Genomic DNA, 25,670 nt, shown 5'->3' with positions numbered 1-25,670 from the left:
ACCGTTCAGGTACTAGAGCGTCCAAGTCACCTAACTCGCACATTTGTTCCTGGTAGAAAGATAATGATGACCTATACGGTAGATAAGTTAGCATTTGACTTGGGAACAATGAAGTGAAGGTATGTTAGTTGTCACGTACTTACCAAGATAGAAGTCGGACTCCTGAGCACCAGGCTGGAGAGCTTCAAGTAGCTCCATTTACCTTCGGTTCTGTTGACCGTCTACAATGCCGAATAGAAAGTAAGAGTGGAAGTGAATAAGACTGAGAGCCAGACAATGCTTTACTCATTGTACTGTAAATAGGTTGGGCCGCGAACAGGGGATGAGTAGATAGTCACACTACTGAGGGGAAGGTACAGCCATGTGCCTGTTGACAAAGATTTTTTTCGATCGTCCACTTTCTTCCCCCCTGCCACCCCTCCTTTCTCGCCTTCCGTCTATTTCCATGGCACCTCTTTCCATTCTTCAACCTCAATCATAACACCTCTCTTAGTACCATTAATCAGGTCTCGAACCGGGCTTTCAAGAACTACCGGGACATCTCTGTCCCTCCAACAACCTAGTCTCCATCCCTTATCTTCTCCGATTCTTCGACCACTTCCGAGTACCGTCTCCGCCATATCCATCCAGGTTCCGCGCCTCCTCGAAAAGGATGATGAGGTTTCTACCCTGGAGCAAACTGATAGTCTCCTTTCACTTGCAATGGCGAGCACCAACGTCGAGAATCCCAATCTGGGCCCATCGTGAGACTCAGGACGCCGAACGCCCCTTTCATCGTGATGCTCTGCATCAATCATCATATTCGATTATTCCAAACCCGTAAACTTAAGGCAGTGTCTGAAGGCGGGATATGACAAGTGCCGGCATATTATATTCTTATGTGCAGAATAACGAGTCGGGTGCACTGATCGGAGCTTCTGGCTCTAGCCTGGTACTCAGCGTTGCTTTACGCCTCGTGAAACTGCTCAGCCGCAAACGCGGACGAGGTCTTCAGCATAATTCTAATCCCAGAGCTGACAAGTCGAGCAATAGACTGGTAGGTCCTCCAAGATTCTGGGCTTACCTACGGGATACTGACAAGTGAGATAAGAACCAGTATTGTCCGGCAACAAAAGTTAGCAGAGAGCCGCCTAGAGCCTTATTCTCTTCGCTTGTCGTAACTCCGATTCAAGACATTCCCCGGTATTGAATGGGGACGCACAGTTTACCATTAGCTCCGCCTACACCAACAAGCCACTGTCAATGTCATCAGAGCAGCAGCCGACAACGCCCCAAAACAAGCAGCAGAGGGTTGATGAGGACCTGCAACCAGTCAAGAGTCGAATGTCTAAGATGACGGTTTCTCCGGTATTCTGCTCTGGTATTCTTCCAAAATGAAGATGGGGTTGCAATTCTTTTTTCCTTGTTCTTTGAGAAAGAAGATCCAAGAAAAAAGCGCAGAATGCGTGTCCTGAATGGATCAATGTGGCATTCTTGGTCGTTTTGAAGCACATTACGCCAGGTACAAGCCTCGCACATTGTTTTCGCGTCAAAGAAGGCTCGACTCTGGATATCACCTTCGCTGCTTATGATTTTTCCACACCGAAGATAAAATATTGAGGAGCATAAGTTCCGGGTATTTTCTAACTTTGTTACAGCGACCTCTTTCCCCAATCAGAGCAAGTCTATCCGCCGATTCTAGCTTTTCGTCACGGTGCCGGAGGTCCTCAGATCTACACGAGCGAATCACGTCCAGAGCCCTCCACAAGGAAGCCGCAAGTTAGATTGACGCGGTCAACATGACAACCGGTTTGGAGCTGGGTGCTGAGTTTGTAGACCCAGGGTCATACTGAACTAGAGCCAGGTCTTATGGAGATCGTGAATACAGTCAGTGTCAATAATTATAGATATACAACACTCAAGCAGCCTTTGTAACAGTCTAACGCAATTTCACTGTCGACCGACCAAAAAGCGTGTCTGCAGTTGTGTACATTTTCGACATCTAGCGACCTTGAGTTCGTCGATGGTGACAACCTTGCCGCTTGGCGAGTGTATACCTAGGGAACTCTCAAGAACCTCGAAGGATGTCTCTTTTGCTGGTACTGAGTGGATTTCTTGGAAATGGCATGCTATGACCTCGTAAGTTCGAAGCCATGGTCGACGTGATTCCTATCCGAGTGGGCACTGGGACGGGCATCAGAGAACGTCAAATTTCTTCATAAAAGTGTCTAATCTGAATCACTACTTGTACGATTCGCTCAATTGCGGCGAGCGACTATGAGCGGCGAGCAAGAAGAAGGTGTTGTGGCCATCGTCACATGGAGTAGCGGGTGAGTTGTTCTAATATCACCTTTAGTTTGCCTTGATTAGAGTCGCCCAGGTCTCTTCAGCCAACGTAACTTGAGAACGGTATTCAGGTCTTGCATAAGATTAGTCGCAATAAGCTAACCATCCAGAATGATTATGTTACGGTAAGATTCTTTTAAGTCCTTAATGTCAGGCATAAACCGCCGTCCCACCACCTTCATTCACATCGATGCAGTAGATCAACAAATCAACAAACCAGCCAAGACAACTCAATAAGCGAAGCTCTGGCCACTCCCACCAGCCTTCAATCCCTTATTCCTCCACCCGTAATACAACCTCAATGCCAAACAGCCCACCGTAACAAGTAGTAACAGCGCCGCATTTGTCCAGTGACCTGTCGGATATCCCCTCTCCGCCTCATTCGATTTATAGATCCATACGCCTACAATCTGTCCCGGTGCGCCAAAAGACACGTTCAAAGCGATAGCGAGACCCGTTCCGGCTGTGGATCGAATGTTGGATGAGAGCCAGCCCAGAAGTGGCGGGATGCAGGCAAATGAACCGCTTGTTGCAACGATTAAGCAGCCGTAGCGGCGCTGATATGTTGTTAGTTCCATTTACTATAATTTAAGGATGGTTGCAGGGTTATCGGTGGAGGGACGTACAAGGTATGCGTCTGCAGGGAGAACAGCGGAGGCCAGAAAGCCCATTGCGCCGACAAAGGAGAAGACTGCGGAGTGGAGGCCGCGGCTGAGGTTCTAACTTAGTTTGCAATGTCTTTACCAAGGATATACGAGGGTACCTATTAAAGTGATCCGCAGACCAAGCAACAGCTGTTGTGACGACATAAGCTACCGCCCAAGGAGGTACCGTCATAAGCTGCGCTTTCAGACTGGTATAGCCCAGACCGCTAGTAATTGCCGGGGTAAAAAGCGAGAGACTCGAGAATGGCGCAGATATGCCGAAGTAGACCTGTGCACGGAGTTAAGAAGCTTTCCCCTTCTAATCACGGAATGGCCGGTATCACTGACCAGGTAGTGAGCGTATAAACGCCAGTCGAATAAAATCTCTTTAGCGTCCTGCCATGTCATTGCTTTCGCGCCACCTTTGGATCCCTCGACCGCGAGCCGCTGCGCCGCAAGTGCCTTTTCCTCTTCCGACAGCCAGCTTGCGGATTCAGGGTAGTCTGGGAGGATGAACCAGACCAGAAAAGCGGACGCTAAGGATGGTGCGCCCTCAATGATGAAGAGCCAGCGCCACGCTGAAAGACCTTGGGCCTGGTTCATGTGTCCAACTCCGTAAGCTATGGCGCCGCCAAAGGCCCCTGCTAGTGTCGCGGATGCAAGAATCAGAGCTACGCGTATGCTTCGTTCTGATGTGCGATACCAAAAAGTGAGGAAGTAAACGAGTCCGGGAAAGAGGCCGGCTTCCAAGACTGGTTCGGGTTAGTTTAAGGCATATACTTTCGCGATTCTGGTGGGTAGGGTTTGTGTATGTACCTCCAAGCAGAAAGCGAAGGGCTGTTACTTGTGCATAGTTGTGCGCCCCGCCGAGCCCCATTGTCACTGCTCCCCATGACAGCATCAAGAAAGCGATCCACCTCTGTAGCTGGCGTTAGGTTTGATGCTGAAAGGGTAATAGGAAGACGCACGCTCGGTTTGAGCTTCTTGAGAAAATAATTGGATGGGACTTCGAAAAGAGCGTAGGCGATCAAGAAGACCATCAATGCGATCCTGACCGACTTAGTGCTAAGTCGGGCGACGGTTAAGGACACCTACGTATACTCGTACGAGGACATGTTCGTCTCGGTAAGGAGATCATTGCCAGTTTCCGAGTTCATAATTTTGGCGTTTCCTGAGATTTATAAGCCCACTTACCCTAGTCATTATACAGAATACAACTTACCGATATTTGACCGATCCAGATAGCAGAGGAGGTAGATTGCAGCACTGAGAGGAATAATATGAAGATCTTGCCTCCAGACTAACGCCTTTTCTCGAGCCTGGACTGCGGCATCTCCGGCACTGTCCTGGATAATAGAATTAGCCGTTTTCTTGAAAGCCAAGTGCTTGAGCCGCTCACCTGAATAGCCAATTCCGCGTCCGTTGCATTGACGGCGCCATCCGGAGCGACTTCTTTTTCCATGATGACGGAGATGGGAACGAGAGTGGTGTAGGACGATCAACAATTTTTTGGGGTCTTGCTAGTTATAAAGACAAAGCGCACGCCAACAGGGACTTTATCCCCACATATCCGAGTTGGGCTAGATTCTGCCCTTGGGGTAATTCGCAGCCGCTGGGGTTGGGGTTAAGAAGTGGCCCGTGACTCGTGACTGCACTGTCCTCGCGGATGTCGGTCAATTTCCGAAAGCTTTTAATTTTGAGGTTGGTCCAGAAGTCACCGCCGTACATTGGACGAAGTAACCTGCGATCGTTAAGATCGGCGGTGGGCCAGACAACATGAGGGATTCATTGTGACTGCTTTAGGCTGATATTGATTCACGCTGCAGTCATGCTGCGCAACTCCTGCAAGCTAGATTCTTGTCATGCGTAGGAGCCCAAATGGTCAGCCTAGCATCAACCTGGCCCTGACTGAGTTTTGTCGGTCGTGGTGATTCCGATCAATGGCCGCTCGAAGCGGAGACTATATATATAGTGCAAGAGCCTGTTTGGGGCTTTTAACCCCAGATGAAACAAATCGAGGATCTCTGAAGAGTTAATCCATATGTCAGTATTGACTGCTGGAAACTCATCTTGGCCCCGAGGGAAACCTTAGCGCATTTCTTTCTTTCGGAAGCTTTCTACTGTGGCTGTTTGTGTCCCTTCAGAAAGAACCTCACAGTTGTTTGCTTTCAAGAGGAAGACTCGTAGAAATAGTTGGGCTATGGAATAGACGCTGAGACGGCTGATAAGATAAGCGGTCTTAGTGTTACTGTACCGTATTGCTGATAAGCGAGTCAAACTGTGCAAACATCTCTCCAAATTATCAAGACACTGGAGCACATGAACAAACAGTCAATGCTTCCTCATTATTTCCCAAAGCTATACAATCACTTTGATGAGAAACATTACTAGAGTGAGAATTTCACTATATCTGCAATATCGCGTTCTGAACGCCGTCTGGCAGCCACTCACTCGGTCCATGTCGACAACCCCGCCGCGGAAGGCCATGCCTTCTGCGCTTACTTTTGATTTGCATCGGAAGTGTTCTGTAGGTCGAAGCACTTCAGTTGTTGAATGATATGTTGACAGTGACTGCATAGACTACTAAAGCGCGCGCAAGCACCCTCCACCTCCCTCATGGATCCGTCTCGCTCCCTATCTTCATGCCTGTCGCGACACAGGCAAGTCTCAAGGGCCTTACATATGACCAATTGAAGCAGACAGGGTGCATGCTCTGCCTCAATAACACGTACCACCTTGGCTTGAAGCCGGGGCAGGCTGTACTGGATGAGGTAGGGGGAGCACATGCACTGCAAGGCTGGAATCGCAACATCCTAACAGACAGCGGTGGCTTTCAAATGGTTTCTCTTCTCGAGCTCGCGGAAGTCACTGAGGAGGGTGTCCGGTTTTTGTCACCGCACGATGGCACGCCGATGTACGTTTGAGTCTAGTGTTCCGGGCCTATTCACTGACGAAAACAGGTTGCTCACACCGGAACACTCAATCTCATTACAGAATTCCATCGGGTCCGATATCATCATGCAGCTTGACGATGTGATAGCGACGACATCGCCAGATCACGAACGGATTCATGAAGCCATGGAGCGCTCAGTGCGCTGGCTAGATCGGTGCATTGCAGCCCACAAAAACCCGGAAACTCAGAATTTATTCTGCATTATTCAAGGGGGACTGGATCTGGAGCTGCGAAAACGGTGCTGCGCGGAGATGGTAGCACGCGATACGCCAGGAATTGCGATAGGTGGGCTGTCAGGTGGAGAGGCGAAAGAGGATTTCTGTAAAGTGTATGTGACCTGAGCGTTGTCAAAGTTGGTGCTGACATGGAAAGTGTTGATACATGTACTGGTCTACTTCCGGAATATAAGCCGCGATATGTCATGGGCGTGGTAAGTCATTGCGCAATGTTGTCAAAGGGGATACTGACTGTGATACAGGGCTACCAGGAGGACTTGATTGTGGGAGTGGCCCTTGGAGCGGACATGTTCGACTGTGTATGGCCGACAAGGACTGCTGTAAGTATCCTTTTCTCCCGTGTTGAAACGATGCTAAACCTCAAAAGCGTTTTGGAACAGCACTGGTTTCCACGGGAAATCTCAACCTTAGACACGCTTCATTTGCGCATGATTTCAGGCCTGTAGAAGAGGGTTGCGACTGCATGACATGTAAGCCAAGGGAAGAAGGAGGCTCCGGCATTACGAGAGCCTATCTCCACCACCTGGCTGCTAAAGAGACAGCCGGGGCGCATCTGTAAGTGGCCTCTGATCGTTTTGAGGCGTGAACTAACTTGGCAAGCCTTACAATCCACAACGTACACTATCTCCTAAAGTTGATGGGAAGAGCGCGACAGGCCATTTTGGATGATCAATTTCCAGCTTTCCTTCGAAGTTTCTTTATGAAGCTATATGGAGAAAAGTCCAAGGTTCCTTTATGGGTGGTGAACGCCTTGCAAGGGGTAGGGGTCGACTTGCTAGAAGACTAAACCAAACACGTGAACATTGAAGGGGTCCATATTCATCGCAGTAACAATAGCAATTAGGATGTAGTCAGGGCTTTACTCAAGATTGCAATCTATATGTCTCGATTGAGTAATAGTCACGTGATAACGTGACGCGCTTGGGACGCGTTGGATTTCCGATTTCCAGAGTTTCTGGACAACGACCGGTGTAAATTCTTCATTTCTTCCTCTACATCTTCAATTACCAGAAATAGGGTCAAGCACTACAGCATACAAAATGACTGTCTCACTAGACACTCCCAAAGAAAATGACACCACCGCCACCGCCAGTCCTCAACCCCCAGCCCACAACCCCTCTCACGAAGAACACCAATACCTCAACCTGATCCGCCAAATCCTTGCTGAAGGCGAGCACCGCCCTGACCGGACGGGCACGGGAACACGCTCCATCTTCGCCCCAAACCCCATGCGCTTCTCGCTCTCCAAGCCCAGCCCCACGAACCCATCTACGAAGATCCCAATCCTCCCCCTCCTCACCACAAAACGCGTCTTCTTGCGCGCCGTCCTTGCTGAACTCCTCTGGTTCATCTCCGGCTCAACATCAAGCATTCCGCTCTCCGAAGCGGGCATCAAAATCTGGGATGGGAACGGATCACGTGAGTTCCTCGACAAAGTCGGGCTCTCGCACCGCGAAGTTGGCGACCTCGGCCCCGTATACGGGTTCCAGTGGCGGCATTTCGGGGCTGAGTATGTCGACGCCCATGCGGATTATACAGGGCAGGGAGTTGACCAGTTAGCGGACATTGTGAGGAAGATTAAGGAGACGCCGTTTGATCGCCGGATTATCATGTCGGCGTGGAATCCGGCGGACCTGAAGAAGATGGCGCTTCCGCCTTGCCATATGTTTGCGCAATTCTATGTTTCTTATCCTGAGGGCATTGAGAATGGGAAGGGCAAAGGGAAGGGAGAGTTGAGCTGTTTATTGTACCAGCGGAGTTGTGATATGGGGCTGGGCGTCCCATTCAACATTGCTTCTTATGCGTTACTGACGCATATCATTGCCCATGCGACGGATTTGAACCCGGGGAAGTTGATTCATACTATGGGAGATGCGCACGTATACCTGGACCATGTGGAAGCTCTAGAAGAGCAGTTGACCAGGGAACCTACGGATTTTCCAGAGTTGAAGATCAAGAGGGAGGACCGGGGGAGCGGGATTATTGACGGCTGGAAAGAAGAGGAATTCGAGGTCATTGGCTATGCGCCTCACAAGGCAATCAAGATGAAGATGAGTGTTTAGGCATATACTTACTATACCATGTATATGGAGGAAGAATATGATACACCGCCAGTCGAACCAGAATTTAGAGATACATAATTCTCTTCTTTTTCCCTCTTTCTGTCATTCATCTTTTCTTTCTCTTTTTCTTTCTGTCTTTCAATTCAGCATCTAATATACAGTTAGCTACCAAAAGCAACATAACCTTTGTGCAAAGCAGAGAAAGAAGCGGAGCAACATTATGGCATTTGGAATGCGGTCGAACAACTTTGATCGAACACTGAACAGATGAACCACTTGTAATTGGTCTTAAGACAAGCAGAGGATCTCGGAGCTTGTTGTGGTGGAATAACACCGACTGGGGACCCTGAACTGTATGGTCTCCTGGGCTGTCCTGATGTTCCTTGATATCGGTACTGGGGAGTTAGTGGCAATACGCGTAGGTACTGCATAGGGCTTCATCTATCCGTGTCTGCACAACTGCACTGGCTATCATGGTGACAAGCCCATGGTCACCGGGGCTATCAGTATCAGAAACGATACACTTAACGATGATGAGCTCACCCTCCCTGCCTTGCATGAAAACGATGGCCTCCACACGGGAGTACTCGACTCACGCAGGCGGTCACGAAGCTCGAGGGAATATCTCCTGTATATGTTTCGTGGACGAGCATATGGTGTGTTGATCTCTCACGCTCACTGTAGCCATTGCCTCGTGACTTTTGAGGATCAACGTGATATCACCTTTGACATATGATGCGTTGAACTTTGACCGCGATGCTTCATCAAGTTCGCATGAGTTACTCACTTATACCTACGATAGTGAAAACTACTCCAAAAGCTCGGCGTGATCTGTGTCTCGTGAATCCTACAGACCCTGGCCAAGAGCGTCGTCATTTCGCCTATGACTAGACTGCATTAACCCTCATTAGCAAGTATACGAAGAAAAGGGCTCAAGTAAACGGGGGTATGAAGCTCACTGAGTCCCAATACACATTCTCCCTTCACACGAGTACACCCAAAACCACCGATGCATATCCGCTAATTCCTCATTTCCTCTTTTTAACCACCGCGAAACCCTAACTGTAAGCATTACCGTAGGTTTGAATTCTCTAGCTACAACGAAGCCGTGACCAGTGGGAACTGACCAACTGAAGACTTGAATTGAAACCGAAAGGATAACTTGGAGATCTCTAGATGCATGATGCCAGTAAGGCCTTTATATAGCCACCAATACTTCTGGTCGGATGCTCCAAGCAATGCCGCGGGGTTCTGGCCTTGCTCCATTATGAAACAACTGCAAGTATCGGCCTCGTCTGGCACCAAACCAGAGATGGATAACCATAAGGCTGCATGCCGCTTGTTGATATCAACACATCATATCTTACCTGTAGCCCAGCCGACTAAAGACACTTGTGATAAAAAAAAATTGACAGAGGGACCCTGGAGGAGAGGTGAATAAAGAATTAATGTGAATAGCATCGACAGTCTCACAGGCATAGAGCAGATAGCCGACACGATGGACGCAGTGTGGTATTACGGCCTTAAGTTATGAAATAGCATATGAAGGTGTATATGAAGAGGTATATATGACTCTATCAATGTATATACAATGGAACCAGAAATATCTAAACAAGCTACGTCATGCCTCGTCACACAGCAGGACAGGCCAGCAAAGAGAAGTATGGGGATAACATAGCTTACATATTGTCCTCAGACCACCGACTCCTCGCCTTTAAATAAGCCTCATGCTCGCTCTTCTCCTTTTCCTTTCCTTCCGTATCTAAGCCGCTCTTTCCAACCAAGCCCCGTTCAACCCACTCTTTACTTCCCATCTCCGACAACCTCGACAGCGCGCGCGCGAACGCAAAGCGCTCCTCGTCACCGCTGAAGAGCGAGGACGTTTTGAGCGCCTTCATCGACAGACCTAGGTCGTCCATCATCATGCGCATGGCATCGGAGAGGTCCGTGTGTTCGCCGTTATCGTCGAGGGAGGTTTTGACTTCGGATTCAGAGATGAAAAGGTTTGTCAGGGGGGTGGCGGTTGTGAGGACGAGTTTTGCCTGGTCATATGTCAGTACGAGGGGCGTAAATAAGCGAGATAATGGATTAGAAATATGCGCATACCCGACTCTCATAAACCGCATCAATGAACGTAATAAACCTCCTCGCCAGATCCCGCTGATGCAGGGTCATCCCCGGCACGTCGGTAACGATAAACGCTTCGTAATTCCTCACAAGCTCCAAATAATCTGCCGCGCCTGTCGCAGCCCCAATAAGCTGCTGGAAGCTGAATTTAGCGGCCTTCCCACTAGCAAGAGGAACCTGAATCTTGCGGCCCCAGACTTCCTGCGTTGTGGGGTGAGGAGGGTCATTGATGGGATCGCCGAGATAGTCAAACCACTTCTGAGCGTGTTGGTCGGCTTCGGGGCCTAGCGGGTGGTGATAAACACCAGATGGGGGACGGGGAATTTTCCGGTAGTCGGTGGGAGAATTGAGATTTATTACTGTCAGGACGGTCTTGAGAAGCGTGATGCAGGGGATGAACGATTGGCGCTGGATGCCGTTTAGGTAGAGGTCATCAGGGTGGCGGTTTGAGGTTGTGACGAGGACGACGCCGTGAGACATGAGGGATTCGAGGAGTCTGGAAGAGTGAGTAACCTGCCAAACCAATCAAGATGGCGTAGATAATGCGCATACCTCCGCAAAATCATAGCATCAGCAACATCAGTACACTGGAACTCATCGAAACATAGCACACTCGACTTCTCCGCAATATCCGCAGCAACCAACGGCAGCGCATCAAAATCATTGCCGAACTTCATTTTCACCACATGCATCCGCCTATGTACATCCTGCATGAAATTGTGAAAATGGATCCGCGATTTGGACGAGATATTGTTCGGCAGCGTCTCGTAGAACAAATCCATAAGCATCGTCTTCCCGCACCCAACATCCCCATACATATACAGACCCTTAGGCAGGTCCTCCGGAATCGACGACTCCGGCTTCGGCGGAGCCTTGCCGAACAAGGAGCTAAAAAACGACTTCTTCGGCGCAGCGTCGAGAGACTCTATACTCGGGCGCACGACAGGAGGGGCCTTATACGATTTGAGCCGTTCATACAAATCTTGTAGCTGCTCGATGATCTGCCTCTGATAAGGATCATCTCTCAGCCTCCCCTGCTCAACCCGCGCATTATACTCCGCCAATGGGCCGGCAGCCTCCGCAGCGGATGCCTTCACAGGAGTCGCAGCTTCCGCAGCAGTGGCCGCGGACCGCCGCTGATGCGTAGCGTGATTCACGAACCCCGGCTTGCACCAACCATAGCCATTATGTCTGCGTGACGGTGCTGTCCTCGAGCTGTGAATGTTCCTCCTGCAGCCTGCAACGAAGACTGGCCTTGATGTGCTCACAGCGGCAGGGCGTGTCAATGCTCGTCTACTCAGCGCGCCAGCGATGTGGTGGGCGCAAAGCCTGGCGGAGGGGCCACTCATTGGCGTTCAGACCGCAAAGATTCGACACCGGATGGGGTTAGATAAACATTCAGTTTCCGTGCAGGGAGCGAGTAGAATTAGGAAACTCGTATAAGTGCCGCCGTAGAGTCGCAACGGCTTCGACAATCTTTAGTTGTTTCCACCTGCCCGGCTGGGTTCCGTAATGTCGGACAAAACGCGGGCACGGGAAGGAGAGTAAGTAACACGGCAAGTGTCCACAAGGCTGAATAGAAAATAAAACAAGGGTATATATAGCGTTTAGAAGCAAAGCGACGAACAACGTCAAACTGCAGCAGAAAAAGAGCAAGAGCAGTTCGGTCTCAGCCAGGCGAACCTAAGGCGAAAAAGAACCGCCCCCGTTGCCGAGGGAGAGGCCGAGGTCATGTGACCTTAGACTCGGCCGGCAACCAAATCTGGCTCCGACAGGCTTGACCCCGAGAGGATGGAAAATGAGGCACCGTTACTCTGTACCATGGTTGGAACCGGGTGGTGAAGAATGGTAAAAGAATGGTCAATTTTTGGTAAGGCTGTTGTCCGTCTCAAAAGGTTGGGAAGTGACGGAGTCAGGTTGAAGTTGAAGATCGGTATATATGCATGCTAAAATTTTATGTACAAATGATGACGAAGGACGACAAATATGAAAAGGGTATGAGAACAGTAAAGGTCAAAAAAGCCAACAATGTACATAATCGTTTAACGTTTCAAAACGTCTCAATATTGACTTCCGATGTCACATCCATCAACCTCATGAATTCGGCATATGCACTCGTGAGACTGGTGGTCAAAGCCGAAGCCCACAGACGAAAATACCTGAACGCCACGACATCGTATCCTGAATACCCAAACAAAAAGAAAAAGAAATGTCGGGCTGGGAGCTCCCTAGAGCTGACACACAAACAAAAGAGACGGCAGCGAGAGACGAGATATGGAGGTTGAAAACGGCGGCAAGGAAATGATAGACATGACGAAGACTCACTCTATCGCTAATATTCTATGCGAGTCCAACGTAGAGGGTAAGTTTGGAATTCCGCTGGATGGCGGTATCGAGATCGCTGTCGCTGTTTAGGTCGACGTAGGCGCCCGACGCCTCATCCTTGTATTGCACCATGATCTCGTCATTGATCTTCAACCGGTCCATGAGCTTTTCTTTTAGCTGCTGGACATTGATATCGCTCGGGACGCGGATAGCAATGAGATCGTCTTGGAAATTGACCTTGACTTTCAAGGCACCACCACTTGAGGTTGAGACTTGAGTAAGGGAACTTTGCTGTCGGACCATGGGGGGCTTTCCATTGGGGATAGAGCTGGAAGTCTGAGATCGCTGGTGGGAGTGGGAGTGGGATTGTGAATGGGAGTGAGAGTGGGAGTGGGAGCTTCGTTCCGAAGGCCCATTCTGTTGTTGCGACGATTGCCTTGAGGCGCTGGGAGAAAGCTCATGGCCAGACGAGTGCTGCGAGCCACCTGAGAACCGGGCATCTTCTCCAAAAGCACTCGGGTCAATCTCGAAGTCGCCTGGACGAGGCGCGAAGAGCTGACGGACGAGAGCGCATCGAGTTATGTGTGGAGGCATAGCTAAGAGCTTTTTGATATATTCATCCAGATTATGCCGGCGGCCGTCAGAGATGGCATCGGTAACGTGAGCGACAGGACCGGGCATGAATGGCAGGGTTCGGGGTTTGCCCCGATTGCCTGCCTCCTCCTCAAACTGGGTCAACAGAGCAATCTGGAAATCATAAAAGTCGTGGTAGTATCGAGACAGCTCCCAGCAGCGACCGTCCTCCATCTTAACTTCAATGATGTACCAGTACTTATCATTGTCGAAGCAGTACCTAGGGATCGAGGCAGCAACGGGTGCGACTAAGGGTTGCTGACTGTGGGGCGGCGGGTGCTGATGGGTAGATGGGGCGATAGACGCCTTGCTCGCGTTTCGGTTATGGTACGCCTGTACAGATTCTGTTAGGTCGAAGATGAATGCAGCAAAGAGTATTGACTTACATTAGCATGGCCGTTTTGACTCATGTGGCTCACATGGTCCGCGCTCTGTCGCACTGACATCCTCTCCATACCCGAAGTGACGGATTGCATGGAGCCAGTCGTTTCGATTTTACCTAGACTAATGCTGCTGTTTTTATACTCGGCAGTCATCTTTTTCCACTCCTCCACTTTTGGAACACCAGCGCGCCTGACAGCCTCGAGCGGGTCTGCAACCGCCTGCCCACTCTGCATGTCGCGAAGCTCGATAAACGAAACGGGAATCAGGCCGGGGCCCCCAAGGCGACCGATGGGTTTTGCGACGAACCATTCGGGGTTCGACTGGGCGATAACAATGATGGCCTCACCTGCTTTGGCGTCTAACTCATCAGGCCGTTCAGCCTGGAAATCGTACTGAACGACCCCATACACCATGGCGCCTCCGCCGGCTTTGCCCATCATGGAAGTTCGGGGGAATGCGGGGTGCGACTGATAAGACTTAGAGGAGCCTGAGCCGAATTCAGAACCTGAAGAAGTAGCGCGATCAGCAAAGCCAGAGTCGTGCGGTTCTTTCTTCTTGCCCAGGTCGATGGATCCGCTGCTGTCTCGCTGGGTTTTGCCAATAACTTCGAAAAAGGTCACGGGAACCAACCCCCTAGCGGTAGGGATAAGGGGATTGCACGCTTCGTACCAGTCCGAGTCGTCCTCCCTGCTGATAACGTGGAAGAAATCGCCCTTGCTAAATGCCAATTCCTGGGTGTTCCCTGGTTCGGGTTGGTAATCGTAGAGAGCCTTGATGACCTGTACGCGTCCGACGGAGATGGTCAACACGGGATGAAGGAGGGGAGAGTACAGAGTAAACAATGAAAAAGTGTAAATAGAGAGGGACAGGCAACAAAAGACTGAATAATAGAAAGGCAGAGCAAAAAGAGAGATAAAGCGCACGCACCTTCTTTGGAGGCAGAATGGCAACGGCGGACTTGGGCGTAATGGACAGATGGTGGTGGTGGTGGTGGGGTTTGGAATCCTTCTCCCCTTTCAGCGAGCGTCGGAGAGCCTAAAATTTGTGGTGTTAATATTGATCGCCTAATCAGAGCACAGGACCAAGGCGGTGATGCTCTGCAATTTCCTGGAGTTGTGCCCCGACAATCGCAATAACCATCAGAGAACAGGACACTCTACCTTCATGTTTAGATTATCTCGTACGTAGATGGTCGAGAGTCGTCGAGTCTTTAGTGAATGTGAGATCAGGAAATCAGACTCGACAGGTCACCGATACCCATCCAATATGAGCCCGATGCAAACCACCGACCCGCAGAACAAAGGAACGATCGCAGGTCTCGACAAAGAGAACGTAATCCTCAAGATCTGGGCTTGAAAATGTGAAAGAAGGACCGAAAATTTGAAAGAGCGTGAGGATCTTAGTTGAGCGAGGGGAGGGGTGTGTGTTGAAAACTGAAGAAGAGGAGACAAAAGAAGAGGACAGGACAGGAACAGTCGATGGGGAGGCCAGTCCGTTGGTTAAGATTAAGGCAGAACCCAGGGATTGTTCAAAGTAACCAGCAAGCTGTTGTTTCTTTTTCAAGCAAACCCGGTATTGAGAATTGTGTGTTCCAGAATATTTGCTGCCCTCGTGCGTCTGAGTTACCACGGGATGGGCGATCAGAACTCTTGTGGCTCGGAGGTGTCCCCCGCCTCCGTGAGTGGCTTGTCGATCCAGTGAATGGTGAAGGAGTGTCCACTGGTCGCAACAGTGATTGTACAAAGTTCTTTAAAGATTGATAAAGTGGCTGAACCAGAGGATTAAAAGGGGCCGTGGGGCTGGCCTGAGGTCAGAGGCCAAAGTAATATTTGCTAGTCTGGTGCAATCACAGGTGGCGGAGGAGGTGCCAGTCGGCTGGGACACGGCAGTCTGTATTAGCTAGGCACTTAGGTAAGGAAGATGCGTCGAAAATGCAGGAGAACACTGGTGCTGCTGAGCTGGCTAATTCTTTGAATTATTATTATCCTTATTACCTCGCCGAGGGGTAGAAGCACAGTCACAGTCACTGCAGGTGCAGTAGTTAGTAGTTAGCTCTATGGGTCAGGCTGCTGGAGTGGGTTTGACTGACCAATGGAGACATTTACAGCATAAAAGCAATAAAAAACTGCCTAAACTATTGAAATGTCAATCAAATGTCATTTATCTATTTACCAGATGTACCGCTTTTCAACAGGCTTACAATGTATCAGATATGGACTTATAAGTTATAGCGCTAGCCAACGCTATCCACCGGCTCTGCTTCCCCGCTGCATCCCATGCTTATCCATCACTCCTCTGCGCATATTGGACTATCTTCCTGTATGGAGTACGCTCCTACGCTTCTGGTAATTCAGGGTTCAGGGTTCTGAGTTCTGAGTTCTGACTCATCGAGCTTGGGCAGCATTTGTCGTTCATCGAGCTCTCCTAGCTTATCGAGCGTCGAGCCACCACCTTTTCTAGCCGCCAGCTGCCAATATTACCCAGAATATTCCGCAGGGTGCAGGCAGAGTTGCTTGCCACAGCGTTATACTAAAAATGGTACCTTGCCGCACCTTAAATCAGGTGACTGGCGCTGGCACCCACATTGACAGCCATCGCCATCGCCAGCCTTCCGCTATATACAGAATCAGATACCTCAGCCACTGATTCCTTATGACGTTATCCCATTATATCCTTTCTCCGCCTCTTAATTGAGCCAGGCGAAAATTATCAGGGTTCACACTATTGCCTACCTGCGTCAACCTCCAGCCAAGCACGCAAGCCCTCACTTGAGCGACTTTGGGGACCGTCAGAGAGTCCAATCACTCTAATCCATGGTTCGCGCTTGCCTGGTCCTTCGATTCCATTCTTTCGCACTTCTTTCCCCGCCTTCAACAGTGGGCTGGGATCGAAAATTGGATGAAGCACTGGCGATCGGTGGCTGAACCGTAAGGCTGGCTCGCGTGGACGGCAGACGTAGCCAGTGCGTTAGTTGATAGATGTCTTTTCTTGGACAACGATGTAGGTATATATCGCAAAGTCAAAAAACATAGATCAAATGAACGTCCTCATCCCAAACCCGACGCTTCAATGAATCGCTGGACCCGCTATGTTCGAGAACGTTGCTGCGGGGCTGCTTTTCCACTCCAGATCCATCTGGAGAACGCGGGCCAGAGAAGTACGTAACAGCTACTACGATTTGCTGTTTAACACCAAGCGCACCCCGTACACGTATACCTCTACGCGTCGGCAGTTCTAAGACCATTAAGTTATTCCCTTAAAGTGATCGGGATTTATCTTCGGCTGAATAGGCAGTATGTACGGAATGATGAATTCGCCAGGTAATATCCTGCTGAACTAAGTACCGTATGCCAAACTCCAAAGCGCGAAGATGAAAGACGCCAGTGCTTTTGCTATTGACGGGGTATATCGGACCGCGAAACGCAGGCGGACGGAGGATGAGTCCGAGCAGAACAGACAGGGGAAAAAGGAAAAGAAGAGAAACGAGATAAAAGATAATCAGAACAATGTGTAGGGTGATCGTGCGGGCGGAAGGTTATTCAAAGATAGTGACGGTGAGAGCGTAGTTTAATGAGATAGGGAACGGAAATGAAACTTAGATCTGTCCCTTGATATCAATCACGCGATGGGCGTCAGCTTTTGCCGCCTCGAACAGTTGGGCGGCCTTTCCTCCTGTGAGTAATCTCACAGATCCATCTTTCTCCAGGAGCATGTCCTCCGAACTATGGTCCAGGATGAAGCGCGCACTCTGCTCGTCGGACTCAAAGCCTAGCTCTTCGGTGATGAATCGGATCTTTACGTCTGGTTTGTATCTGTGGACTATTAGCGGAAGTTCTAAGTCAAAGAGAAAAGGGAGACCTACGCTTTACAAATGGCCGAGAGGGCGGAAAGTCGCTCGCGATCCACAAACATATCCATCAGGTACGCTCCCATGTTCGGGGTATCGAGATAAAGCTGGAAAAACCGGTGGTAGTTGCCAAGAGCCAGAGCAGACCGCACATCTAATGCATGTTTGACGGCTGCACTCCGCTTGTCTGCTGGGGTTAGATCGGCCAAAGCATCGTTCATTGCCGTCCAGTTGCGCGTATGGATAAAGTAGAGAATACGGTACGCCTTGAACTCGGTCGGATGACCTCCCAATTGTTGCGCATACAAAGCCCGCAGCTGTGTCTGACATTGATTATACTCACCAAGATCTCCCTTCTCCAGCGCAATTCGGGCGTGGATCTCGTAGACACTGACTGTAAATTCATTCCTGATATGTTGCACTGTCAAATCCTGGCGCAGTGACTTGAACTGATCGCAGATGTATGTGTAGTTGTTGTCCTTCTTCCACTTCTTCTTCAGCAGATCCAGTGTCTTCATCAGGACAGGAAGAGGGCGGACTGTATCTGGATTCGGCGCCGAAGTCAACCGGAAATAACGCTTCTCCAAATCCTGGCACCTCCCAACCACGGGACCAGTTGGGGCGGGGGTTGGAGATGTGCCGCGTGATGAAGGCGAAGACCCATATCCTCCTCGGGGATTCTCAAAACGCTTCTTCCGCATTTCCAGATTAGCTTTAGACTTACTATTTGAATTCTTGGATTCTATGCGTTGGCGCTTGTCTGTGGGTGAATAAGTGACTCGATCTTCAAAGACATTGGACTTGTTAGTTTGCCTCCACGGCGGACAGGCATTTGACTCCGTCTGGTACTCAGCCGACTTCCGCTTCCTCGATGCATCATCGCTTGCAGTACGCTTTGGTGATTGGGCCGCAAAAGGAGTTCCCCAGGTGGAAGCCTCGGGGTTGGCCAGTATCCTGAGTTTGTCATTCTGAACCATGACCTGCGGCAGCGGTTGGGCTTCCCAGTTGATCTTGTCGAGCGCGTCGGATTGTGCTGCCTCGGTTATGACCGATCTTAATTTGGCCTCCATCTCCTGTCTGCTGACTCCGGAAATTTGGTTTTCAGGAGCGAAGCAGCGTTGTACATACATGCGGACGGGTTCTGGCCACTCTACTCGCTTTCGATTACCCGCATCTGCTGTGGTTGTTTTCGGCTGAGGAGCGGGGGTCGTGGAAATCGGGGCCGAGGTGGTAAGGCTACGGCGTGCTTGTACTGGTATGTATGCTGGGGGGGCTTTTGACATGATCAGCAGGATTCTTAAGTAGATCGCAGAGAAGAGAAATTCACCGTGACTGGGGTAAACGGCAGTCGTAGCGGTCGCCGAAGCGCTAGCACGCCAAGGCGGTATGCCAGAACTCATATTGGCTTCAAGATTAGGGCAAACCCAGAGAGAAGTGAGAGTAAAGAAAGGAAAAAGGAGGAGAAACGCGAAAAAGAAGAAAAGGCCTTGAGAAGATGACCCGAAGTGAGGCCTCAAATGAACTACGTTGTGCGACTCGAAGGATTAGGACACAGAGCCGTCTATACTCCAAGCAGTATTGACAGGTCTAGAGTGACCTCAGATACAAGAAGAGACAAGTAAGCGAAATATAAGTAAGAGCCAGGAAAAACTTGGACTCAGAACAAGTAGTTGATCATAGATGGAGTTGAGGTCCCTGTTAGATTTCGCTTCGGGGTCCTTTTGGTGGCGGTGGGCATTTTCGGTTTGCGTGAGTGGTTGCTCAAGTGTACCGTAGGTCCACATCACGTGAAGTGCGTTTGACGCCCAGCGCTGAACAGAGAAATTCAATGAGGTTATGTTGGTAGTTCATCATATTCAAGTCATACATATGTACATATCAACATCCATTATCATTCCAGTCGTTTGTGACCACAGCAGTGCGTTTGGGATAGGGAAATCAGGGTCAGCATAGAATACGTCAAATTTGAGAAACATTGAAAAAACACCAGAAATCACTTCTTCCAAAACATAGCCTTCTGCATCCCTCTCGAAATGGCCCATTTAGTTTCGTTAATCCTGTCCGTCATGTTCAAGCCTTTGCTACCGTAAGACACATTCGACTTTGTCCCGAGCGAGCTCCCAGCGGCACTGGCATTGGCACTCGCGATATTGCCGGCTTGGAACTTGGCCTTGCCCTCAACGAGCTTCTGGATCAAATACAGAACTGCGTACGCCGTTGAACCTATAGCACGTATGATCGCTAAAACCGCGACAGCCCACAAGATAATAGCGAGGTAGACGTTCGTACCACTCGAGCCGACACCGTACACTTCAGAGACAGCCATAGCGAGAACCACATTGGCGACCATCCAGACGGAGACCATATACGTCCGTACTGCACGGTAGTAGTCTTCCTGTTGCTGGCTCTCTGAAATTCCAGGGTCGGGGACCTCAAGGCGGTCTCGGAGGTTGCGAAGCGCAGCATCGTAGCCACTGTCGATATCAAGTTGTTCAGATGGCATCTCGACCTCGACAATAGACCCATTGATGATGCGCGCCGTACCCAGGTCAGTGTTAATTGTGTTATCACCCTTGGTTCCCCAGGTGACGTCGTGGGTGTTACAGAACGCATAACACTGCAGTGTGCAAATATAGCTGGGGAGCAAGGCGAAATACTGCGCAGACGACGTAAACATGTGCCAAGGGTCCAGATACATGAACGATGTGAAAAAGTACAGCCCGACCGTGGAAAGTAGAGAAACCACGATGTTCACGAAAAGCGTGTCGCTCATAGTTATGGGAACATCGTGGCCGGTCTTAGCCATAAGCTCCAGCACGATCAGATAGAGTGTGCAGAATGCGGTATACGCCATGACTATACTGTAGACAATCATGCTTGAGAGGTATAGCTTCTTCGCTCTATAGACCGGTTAGTACGCCTCTTATCTGGAGTATATGAGTCTTACCCTTGCGGTCGATTGCCCATAGAGAAAATGAACTGAAGACACATAACAAGAACACAAGCATATCTCAAAACGATAAATATGTACTTGCCCATATTGTGGCCAAATGGGTCGATTTTCTCATCAGTAAGCGAACCTGCAATGAAGAAGAAAGCTAGGTAAAAGTTTGCCTATCGTTGTTAGCCATGAGTTCTGGTATATTAGAAGTAGGGAACTCACGAGACCAAAATATGTAAAGATAAGCTGCAGTAGTTGGTAGACGGACTCGATCTGAAGAAGTATCTTTCGTGCAAGCGAGTGATCGGTTTTCCACAGCTGCTTTGCATTGACAAGGGAATAAACAGCTGCGAAAAAAGCACCGTTCAACCATCGACGACGCTGGGAAATGAATTCAGGAATGGAATCTATCATCCATTAGTGGGTTATTTTCAATGCCGTGCAAGGTACGTACCAGGAACATCAGTCTCTCCAACAGCACTCTTGACGAATCGTAAGACCCATCTTTCCTCTCGTTTAGCCACCAGCTCCCAACAGAGAATACGATCCTCCGCCAGGTACATATTGGCCGTGAATACATCTGCATCCTTACCATGCAGCGTCTCTCCCTTGAAATATTGGTTCAGAGGACCGTTACCTTCGGCGTCATTTTGCAAGGCGAAGAATCGATATGCACTAAGCGCACCCGGCAACACAGTGATATACCCAAACACGGACTCCAATGGCTTGTCGAGGATGTTTGACATCTTGTATTCGAAGTTCTGACTCGCGACGAGCGGATTCAGAAGACCTAGCATATTCTTGCCTTTACTGGCCTTGATTTCACCGGCTGCACCAGCAACATTGGAATCCTGATCGAACGCTTTCCATAGATGGTACAGTGCGGTGGGCTCTGGCCGGGTACCGACGTCAAGGAGGATGCAAATGTTAGGTTGCAAAGCGCGGCCAAAAGCGTTGAAGAACCAGCGATGCGAGTTTAGCTTTTTCTGATTGTGCTCTTTCAAACAGAAGATAACCTGGCAAGGCACGATCCCTTTCTCAGCCCCCTTGAACTTGAGGTCGGAGTCAAGCGACACTTGTGTGGTATACTCATAAACGTGAGCATTGACCTGTTTCTGATTGACAACGTTCTTCGCAATGCCTTCTTGGTACACACCCAGCGCAGCCAAGGCATTCAACGTCCGGGGATGCACCTTCTTTCGTCCGTCCGAAATGATACAAACCACAATCTTCTTCCACCCATCTTTGCCCCAGGTACGAGACTTGGATCGAGAACAGAAATGGCTGATATTCTGCATGACGCCGTGCATGGTCCTCGTAAAGTGAGTTTCGTCCTCGTTATACATGGTGATACATATAAATAATTCGGTCTCGCGCATCGTCCTTCCAATCTGTTGGCGCAGTTTATACCCCCTTTGCGTAAAATCGTCGGGATCGCAGGTCACAGCAGTGTATCTCATGTGCGTAAACTCTCGGTCGTCTCTGCGTGGCAGAAAGCTATGCAAAATTGTGGGTATCTTACACTCCAAAATCAACTCACCGTTGACCAGCTGGACTTCTTTCTTTGCCATCTGCGCGTTGCGGACACCTCGGCGGCTCTGCTTCTCCGGAGCAGGTCCGTAGTGCAGATTGGGATCAACCATTGATTTGGTTTCGTTACTTTCTTCGTCGTATTCATCCAAATCAACCTTTTCCAAGTCCCTTTCGTCCGCGATGAAAGTCGATTCGCTCGTAAACGATTGCACGCTGCCTTGGGGTCCGTGGCGAGAATTTATTGTTCTTCCACCGCCGCCGAATGGGTCTTCATCGCCGTCGCCAATATCGATTTTCGTGTCTTGAGCTGAGGTTCCTGGTTTCGAGAACAACGGAGCTGGCGGAAGGGGTCTCCTCGGACTCCCGCCATACCTTGAACTAGGGGTCCCAGGTCGTGGACTACCATTGATGTCTGCTCGCTCGTAATGTGACGCAGCCGCTGATGGTGGTCTTACCCAGTCTGCTGCACGAGTAGGAGACCATGGCCGAATAGGCGATGCAGGGCGAGAAGCAGTATATCGCAGTTCGTCTGCACCAGAGGCCGTCGGCGGTGGGATCGTGGGTGCATTTCGCATGCTTGGAGCGGCTCGTGAGAGTGTTTCCTCAGAGTCATATTCGTAGGAGTATCGCTCCGGATATCTGCTCTCTGCGGTTCTGGCGAAACGGACAGTGCGGTTAGCTCGTCTTCCATTCTGGTAATCCATTTTGTGAAAGGACATGATCTTGCAATGGCATAAATTCAAACCATTCGATGTTTAAAAAGATATATGCGTTGAGAACGACGGATGACGGATCCTGACCCGCAGCCTCTTTCGGCAGAAGCTCCGGCATAGCAACCGGAACACAGACCAAGATACCAGCTGAAACACGACATTCCATGTGCGAGAAAGTGGAGGAAGGGGATTCAACGGGCCACTTACTGGTTCTCATCGCCAAATGGATCTCCCTGCCGATACGTGCCCAAATCAGTGCTCAGGTCTGATTCAACATGAGAGCTTGCTGGCAGGAGCCGCATTGTCGACCCAGCATAGCGAAGGTCATTGTCTTCGTACGAGTCTCGGTACCCGCCGTAGCTGTATGCCGGAGGCTCCTCCTCTTGACCGTACGGTAGTCGAGGCTGACTCATTTCTCTTTCAGAGACGGCTCACAAGGAACGCGCCCAAAGAAAGTGAGGCGCTCGAAGCACTGGGGCTTTGCAAAAATCAGGATCTCTGGTTGCGGATTCCTCTGTATTCAGAAAGAATGATGCACTTACTGCGGGGAGAGCACGGAGGCTCTTCAGTGATTGGTAAACAAAAGTCAACCCAGGTTATCCGCGAGGAATGTGGTCCAGAGTTATTGAAGCTCTTCAATGTTATCTTTATCGGAATGGAATCGACGTCACGATAAATTCTCGTGTATAGGATGAAGGGCTGACCGTAAACAAAGACGAGGATCAACAATAGAGACACTTGACGAACTGATGCAGAAGTAGACTGACAAAAGCACTAAGTACAGCATTAATACATCGTCTTAGATGTTTTCTTCCCTTGCTGACGGCGTTTGGGGTGATTGAAAGCCCATCACCGTGGAGCTTGTCGCCCTGGGCAACCAGCGGCTGGGCGGGAACCGGAATCGGCGTTCCTTGCATGTTGTGTTCTGGATTCTAATTCCAACCACTTAGCCAGTCGCGCTTGTTTTTATTTGCCAATCCAAATCTCTGCTGACAATTTATATTTTAGTTGTGTTTCACTGTCCATCAGGATGAAGAGAAACGACGAAGACGGTGGCCACGGCCGGAGCTGTTTACTTCCGCCGGCGTTCCTGGTCTCTTCATCGTCAGCCTTCTGATTCATTTCAATCTCCAAACAGAACAAACTATTGGTTGCGCTGGGTAGAAGAGTTCATAACTTCACAATTTCCGAGGCTACACTACTACTACTCTGAGTACACTCATCTGGACCATGCATTGGATCCTTGCCGTGCAGTCAACAGACCCGTGGGTCTGTGGCGATCATCCGCAACGAACCAGGAATAGTAAAGCGACAACAACCTCAACCATATCCTACCCTCGAAAACCATTTATCCCGTTAAGAGTACCCGTACGTTATTACTTGTCTCCACCAGCTCTTAATTGGCTCTCATCTGACTCCATCTCATCAACCCACTCGTCGCTCCATAAAGCCAGTGGGGCAATCTAAGAGGTTTATGCAGGTGCCGTGGCGTCATTAAGCAAGGGCGCGCGCTCAGCATCACTCGACTCTGACTCTCTGGGGCTCCGGAACAACACATTACGACCAACGTACTTGGCGGAGGTCACATAGAGTGAGTCCAGCAAGAAGACTCCAAAGATGACCCATGCAAAGATCCACTGCAGATGAAGATGGCTCTTGCGACTGGTTTGGGCCACGGCCAGGCCTACAATTAAACATGAGATCAGCATATATCTCAGGCCGGTGAATTACTACGCCAGGGCTTCACATGAAACGTACCGAAGGTCAACAGACTCAGACTGTATCCCAGGAGATCATCGACGGCCAAAAAGATGTGAATGGAGCCGATCAAAAAGATAATCCAGAGGAAGACGTTCGCGGTGATATTCGAGGCCAAATTATGAGACCTGACGGCAGCAGATCCTGTCCAGAAGAGCGTAATCAATGTCCAGGCATATGGGCCTGCGACAACAGCGACATGCGAAATCGGTGGCAGAGTGCGAATGCGCCAGAACAGGAGATGCTGGTTGATAAAGTGGGCGATCACAATGATCTCGGCGGGCCAGAAGTGATTTCTCGTCCAGAGGAGGATCCACGCAACAACGAAGAGGTTGTTCAGGATGAAGTGCGCCGCTGAATTTGCTGCCAGAGCTACGATCGCAGTGTCTTTGTTGAAGAGCTGGAACAGGTAAAAGATCTGGGAGAGGAGGAGGACGACCCTGCACACAGAGTAAATGGCTTGTCAGGATAGTAGACGACCGACAGGAATACATACCAGTAGATTTCGACTACAGTAACATTGACGCTGAATGCAGTGAATTGTCGCTCCAGCTGCGACCAGATGGTCCAACTGTTCGAGACATCGGATGGTTCATGGATGGAGTAGTAGATACCGACGACCACGACCAGAGCCCAGGATAGAGGCGCGAGAACCCGGTATGCTGTCAGCGAGTATTGACTGTGCGACTCGCGCCTAGCGAATGGATTATAGACTGCGCGAAGTTACAGTTAGCCGGTTATATAAAGTTGAATGGGATTCGCGGGTTCAGAGCGGAGATGGAGACATACAGGCCATCGTGAAAGCCTCAACGTATTTCTCAGAGAAATGCCGACCAGGAAAAAGAGAACTGACTAGAGATGAAAGAATCTTTGACCATGCAGGCATGTACGTAAATATATGGCCAAGGTGCATGAACTCGTCTTGTCCTCCCTCCAACGGGAGATGACGACAAAGCACCCCGCAATAGTCTGCGTAGTCTCCTGACACGGCACCTCAAACGCCCACTGGTCCGAATATAGTCCGCCACTGCGTCTCGACCGTTTAAGTATAGCCACAACAGACAAATCCTCTCAGTGGCTCAGAGTAGCTCTGATCGCCTCCGTCTGACGGGGCATTGCCGATCCGTGCACTGCCTACTGTCTCTGTTAGTCTGCTAACAATCTGTGCCGCACCTACACCAGAAGTAC

General features: G+C 49.9%; 7 protein-coding genes across 7 annotated transcripts; 1 reads left to right on the top strand and 6 right to left on the bottom strand.

The window, feature by feature from the left end:
* Positions 1–2,443: 2,443 nt before the first annotated feature.
* On the bottom strand, positions 2,444–5,142 carry BDW70DRAFT_139411 (putative MFS transporter). The gene is made up of 9 exons (XM_073737386.1): positions 4,369–5,142; positions 4,192–4,315; positions 4,065–4,140; positions 3,938–4,019; positions 3,786–3,888; positions 3,318–3,721; positions 3,089–3,258; positions 2,952–3,036; positions 2,444–2,882 (listed from the first exon to the last, which is right to left on the bottom strand). Exons 1-9 carry the CDS (start codon positions 4,429–4,431, stop codon positions 2,556–2,558), a joined length of 1,434 nt encoding a protein of 477 aa, XP_073594543.1. The 5' UTR covers positions 4,432–5,142; the 3' UTR covers positions 2,444–2,555.
* Positions 5,143–5,427: 285 nt separating this feature from the next.
* On the top strand, positions 5,428–8,221 carry BDW70DRAFT_151451 (uncharacterized protein; the record flags this gene model as incomplete). Its single annotated transcript, XM_073739294.1, has 9 exons — positions 5,428–5,496; positions 5,549–5,883; positions 5,930–6,250; positions 6,295–6,352; positions 6,401–6,478; positions 6,526–6,713; positions 6,759–6,885; positions 7,059–7,062; positions 7,176–8,221. 9 exons carry the CDS (start codon positions 5,428–5,430, stop codon positions 8,219–8,221), a joined length of 2,226 nt encoding a protein of 741 aa, XP_073594542.1.
* A 1,600-nt stretch (positions 8,222–9,821) lies between these two features.
* BDW70DRAFT_139405 (AFG1 family ATPase) lies at positions 9,822–11,997 on the bottom strand. Its single transcript, XM_073737384.1, has 3 exons — positions 10,901–11,997; positions 10,328–10,844; positions 9,822–10,263 (listed from the first exon to the last, which is right to left on the bottom strand). Exons 1-3 carry the CDS (start codon positions 11,695–11,697, stop codon positions 9,901–9,903), a joined length of 1,677 nt encoding a protein of 558 aa, XP_073594541.1. The 5' UTR covers positions 11,698–11,997; the 3' UTR covers positions 9,822–9,900.
* Positions 11,998–12,660: 663 nt separating this feature from the next.
* Positions 12,661–15,012, bottom strand: BDW70DRAFT_77854 (phosphatidylinositol-3-phosphate-binding protein BEM1). Its single transcript, XM_073744835.1, has 4 exons — positions 14,851–15,012; positions 14,618–14,725; positions 13,693–14,469; positions 12,661–13,639 (listed from the first exon to the last, which is right to left on the bottom strand). The coding sequence occupies exons 1-4, from the start codon at positions 14,854–14,856 to the stop codon at positions 12,689–12,691; spliced, it is 1,842 nt and encodes a 613-aa protein (XP_073594540.1). The 5' UTR covers positions 14,857–15,012; the 3' UTR covers positions 12,661–12,688.
* A 2,097-nt stretch (positions 15,013–17,109) lies between these two features.
* BDW70DRAFT_77842 (SAC3/GANP domain protein) lies at positions 17,110–19,214 on the bottom strand. The gene is made up of 3 exons (XM_073744834.1): positions 18,865–19,214; positions 17,553–18,810; positions 17,110–17,502 (listed from the first exon to the last, which is right to left on the bottom strand). The coding sequence occupies exons 1-3, from the start codon at positions 18,935–18,937 to the stop codon at positions 17,286–17,288; spliced, it is 1,548 nt and encodes a 515-aa protein (XP_073594539.1). The 5' UTR covers positions 18,938–19,214; the 3' UTR covers positions 17,110–17,285.
* Positions 19,215–19,530: 316 nt separating this feature from the next.
* chsB (chitin synthase class II) lies at positions 19,531–22,715 on the bottom strand (the record flags this gene model as incomplete). Its single annotated transcript, XM_073739292.1, has 4 exons — positions 19,531–20,437; positions 20,485–20,651; positions 20,701–20,885; positions 20,933–22,715. 4 exons carry the CDS (start codon positions 22,713–22,715, stop codon positions 19,531–19,533), a joined length of 3,042 nt encoding a protein of 1,013 aa, XP_073594538.1.
* Positions 22,716–23,763: 1,048 nt separating this feature from the next.
* On the bottom strand, positions 23,764–25,667 carry BDW70DRAFT_139394 (DUF1774 domain-containing protein). The gene is made up of 4 exons (XM_073737383.1): positions 25,272–25,667; positions 24,979–25,195; positions 24,483–24,922; positions 23,764–24,408 (listed from the first exon to the last, which is right to left on the bottom strand). The coding sequence occupies exons 1-4, from the start codon at positions 25,393–25,395 to the stop codon at positions 24,197–24,199; spliced, it is 993 nt and encodes a 330-aa protein (XP_073594537.1). The 5' UTR covers positions 25,396–25,667; the 3' UTR covers positions 23,764–24,196.
* Between the last annotated feature and the right edge of the window lie 3 nt (positions 25,668–25,670).

Source organism: Aspergillus foveolatus, assembly GCF_047715535.1.
Source record: "Aspergillus foveolatus strain CBS 279.81 unplaced genomic scaffold BDW70scaffold_36, whole genome shotgun sequence".
NCBI lineage: Eukaryota > Fungi > Ascomycota > Eurotiomycetes > Eurotiales > Aspergillaceae > Aspergillus > Aspergillus foveolatus.
The sequence above is the reverse complement of the archived record's forward strand: the minus strand, read 5'-3'. Positions and strand labels throughout refer to the sequence as shown.

Excerpts from the sequence above, each read along its gene's own strand:
- BDW70DRAFT_139411 (XM_073737386.1), bottom strand. The coding sequence starts at position 4,431 with ATGGAAAAAGAAGTCGCTCCGGATGGCGCCGTCAATGCAACGGACGCG. Across the intron at positions 3,722-3,785 it reads CCTTCGCTTTCTGCTTGGAG|TCTTGGAAGCCGGCCTCTTT; the intron begins GTACATACACAA and ends AACCCGAACCAG. Across the intron at positions 3,259-3,317 it reads GTTTATACGCTCACTACCTG|GTCTACTTCGGCATATCTGC; the intron begins GTCAGTGATACC and ends CTCCGTGCACAG.
- BDW70DRAFT_139405 (XM_073737384.1), bottom strand. The coding sequence starts at position 11,697 with ATGAGTGGCCCCTCCGCCAGGCTTTGCGCCCACCACATCGCTGGCGCG. Across the intron at positions 10,845-10,900 it reads GATGCTATGATTTTGCGGAG|ACTCCTCGAATCCCTCATGT; the intron begins GTATGCGCATTA and ends TCACTCTTCCAG. Across the intron at positions 10,264-10,327 it reads ATGCGGTTTATGAGAGTCGG|GCAAAACTCGTCCTCACAAC; the intron begins GTATGCGCATAT and ends ACATATGACCAG.
- BDW70DRAFT_77854 (XM_073744835.1), bottom strand. Across the intron at positions 14,470-14,617 it reads CCATTCTGCCTCCAAAGAAG|GTCATCAAGGCTCTCTACGA; the intron begins GTGCGTGCGCTT and ends GGACGCGTACAG. Across the intron at positions 13,640-13,692 it reads GTCAAAACGGCCATGCTAAT|GCGTACCATAACCGAAACGC; the intron begins GTAAGTCAATAC and ends GAATCTGTACAG.
- BDW70DRAFT_77842 (XM_073744834.1), bottom strand. The coding sequence starts at position 18,937 with ATGAGTTCTGGCATACCGCCTTGGCGTGCTAGCGCTTCGGCGACCGCT. Across the intron at positions 18,811-18,864 it reads TGCCGTTTACCCCAGTCACG|CCCCCCCAGCATACATACCA; the intron begins GTGAATTTCTCT and ends TCATGTCAAAAG. Across the intron at positions 17,503-17,552 it reads CTCTCGGCCATTTGTAAAGC|ATACAAACCAGACGTAAAGA; the intron begins GTAGGTCTCCCT and ends AATAGTCCACAG.
- BDW70DRAFT_139394 (XM_073737383.1), bottom strand. The coding sequence starts at position 25,395 with ATGCACCTTGGCCATATATTTACGTACATGCCTGCATGGTCAAAGATT. Across the intron at positions 25,196-25,271 it reads TGAGGCTTTCACGATGGCCT|TCTATAATCCATTCGCTAGG; the intron begins GTATGTCTCCAT and ends AACTTCGCGCAG. Across the intron at positions 24,923-24,978 it reads ACTGTAGTCGAAATCTACTG|GGTCGTCCTCCTCCTCTCCC; the intron begins GTATGTATTCCT and ends CTCTGTGTGCAG.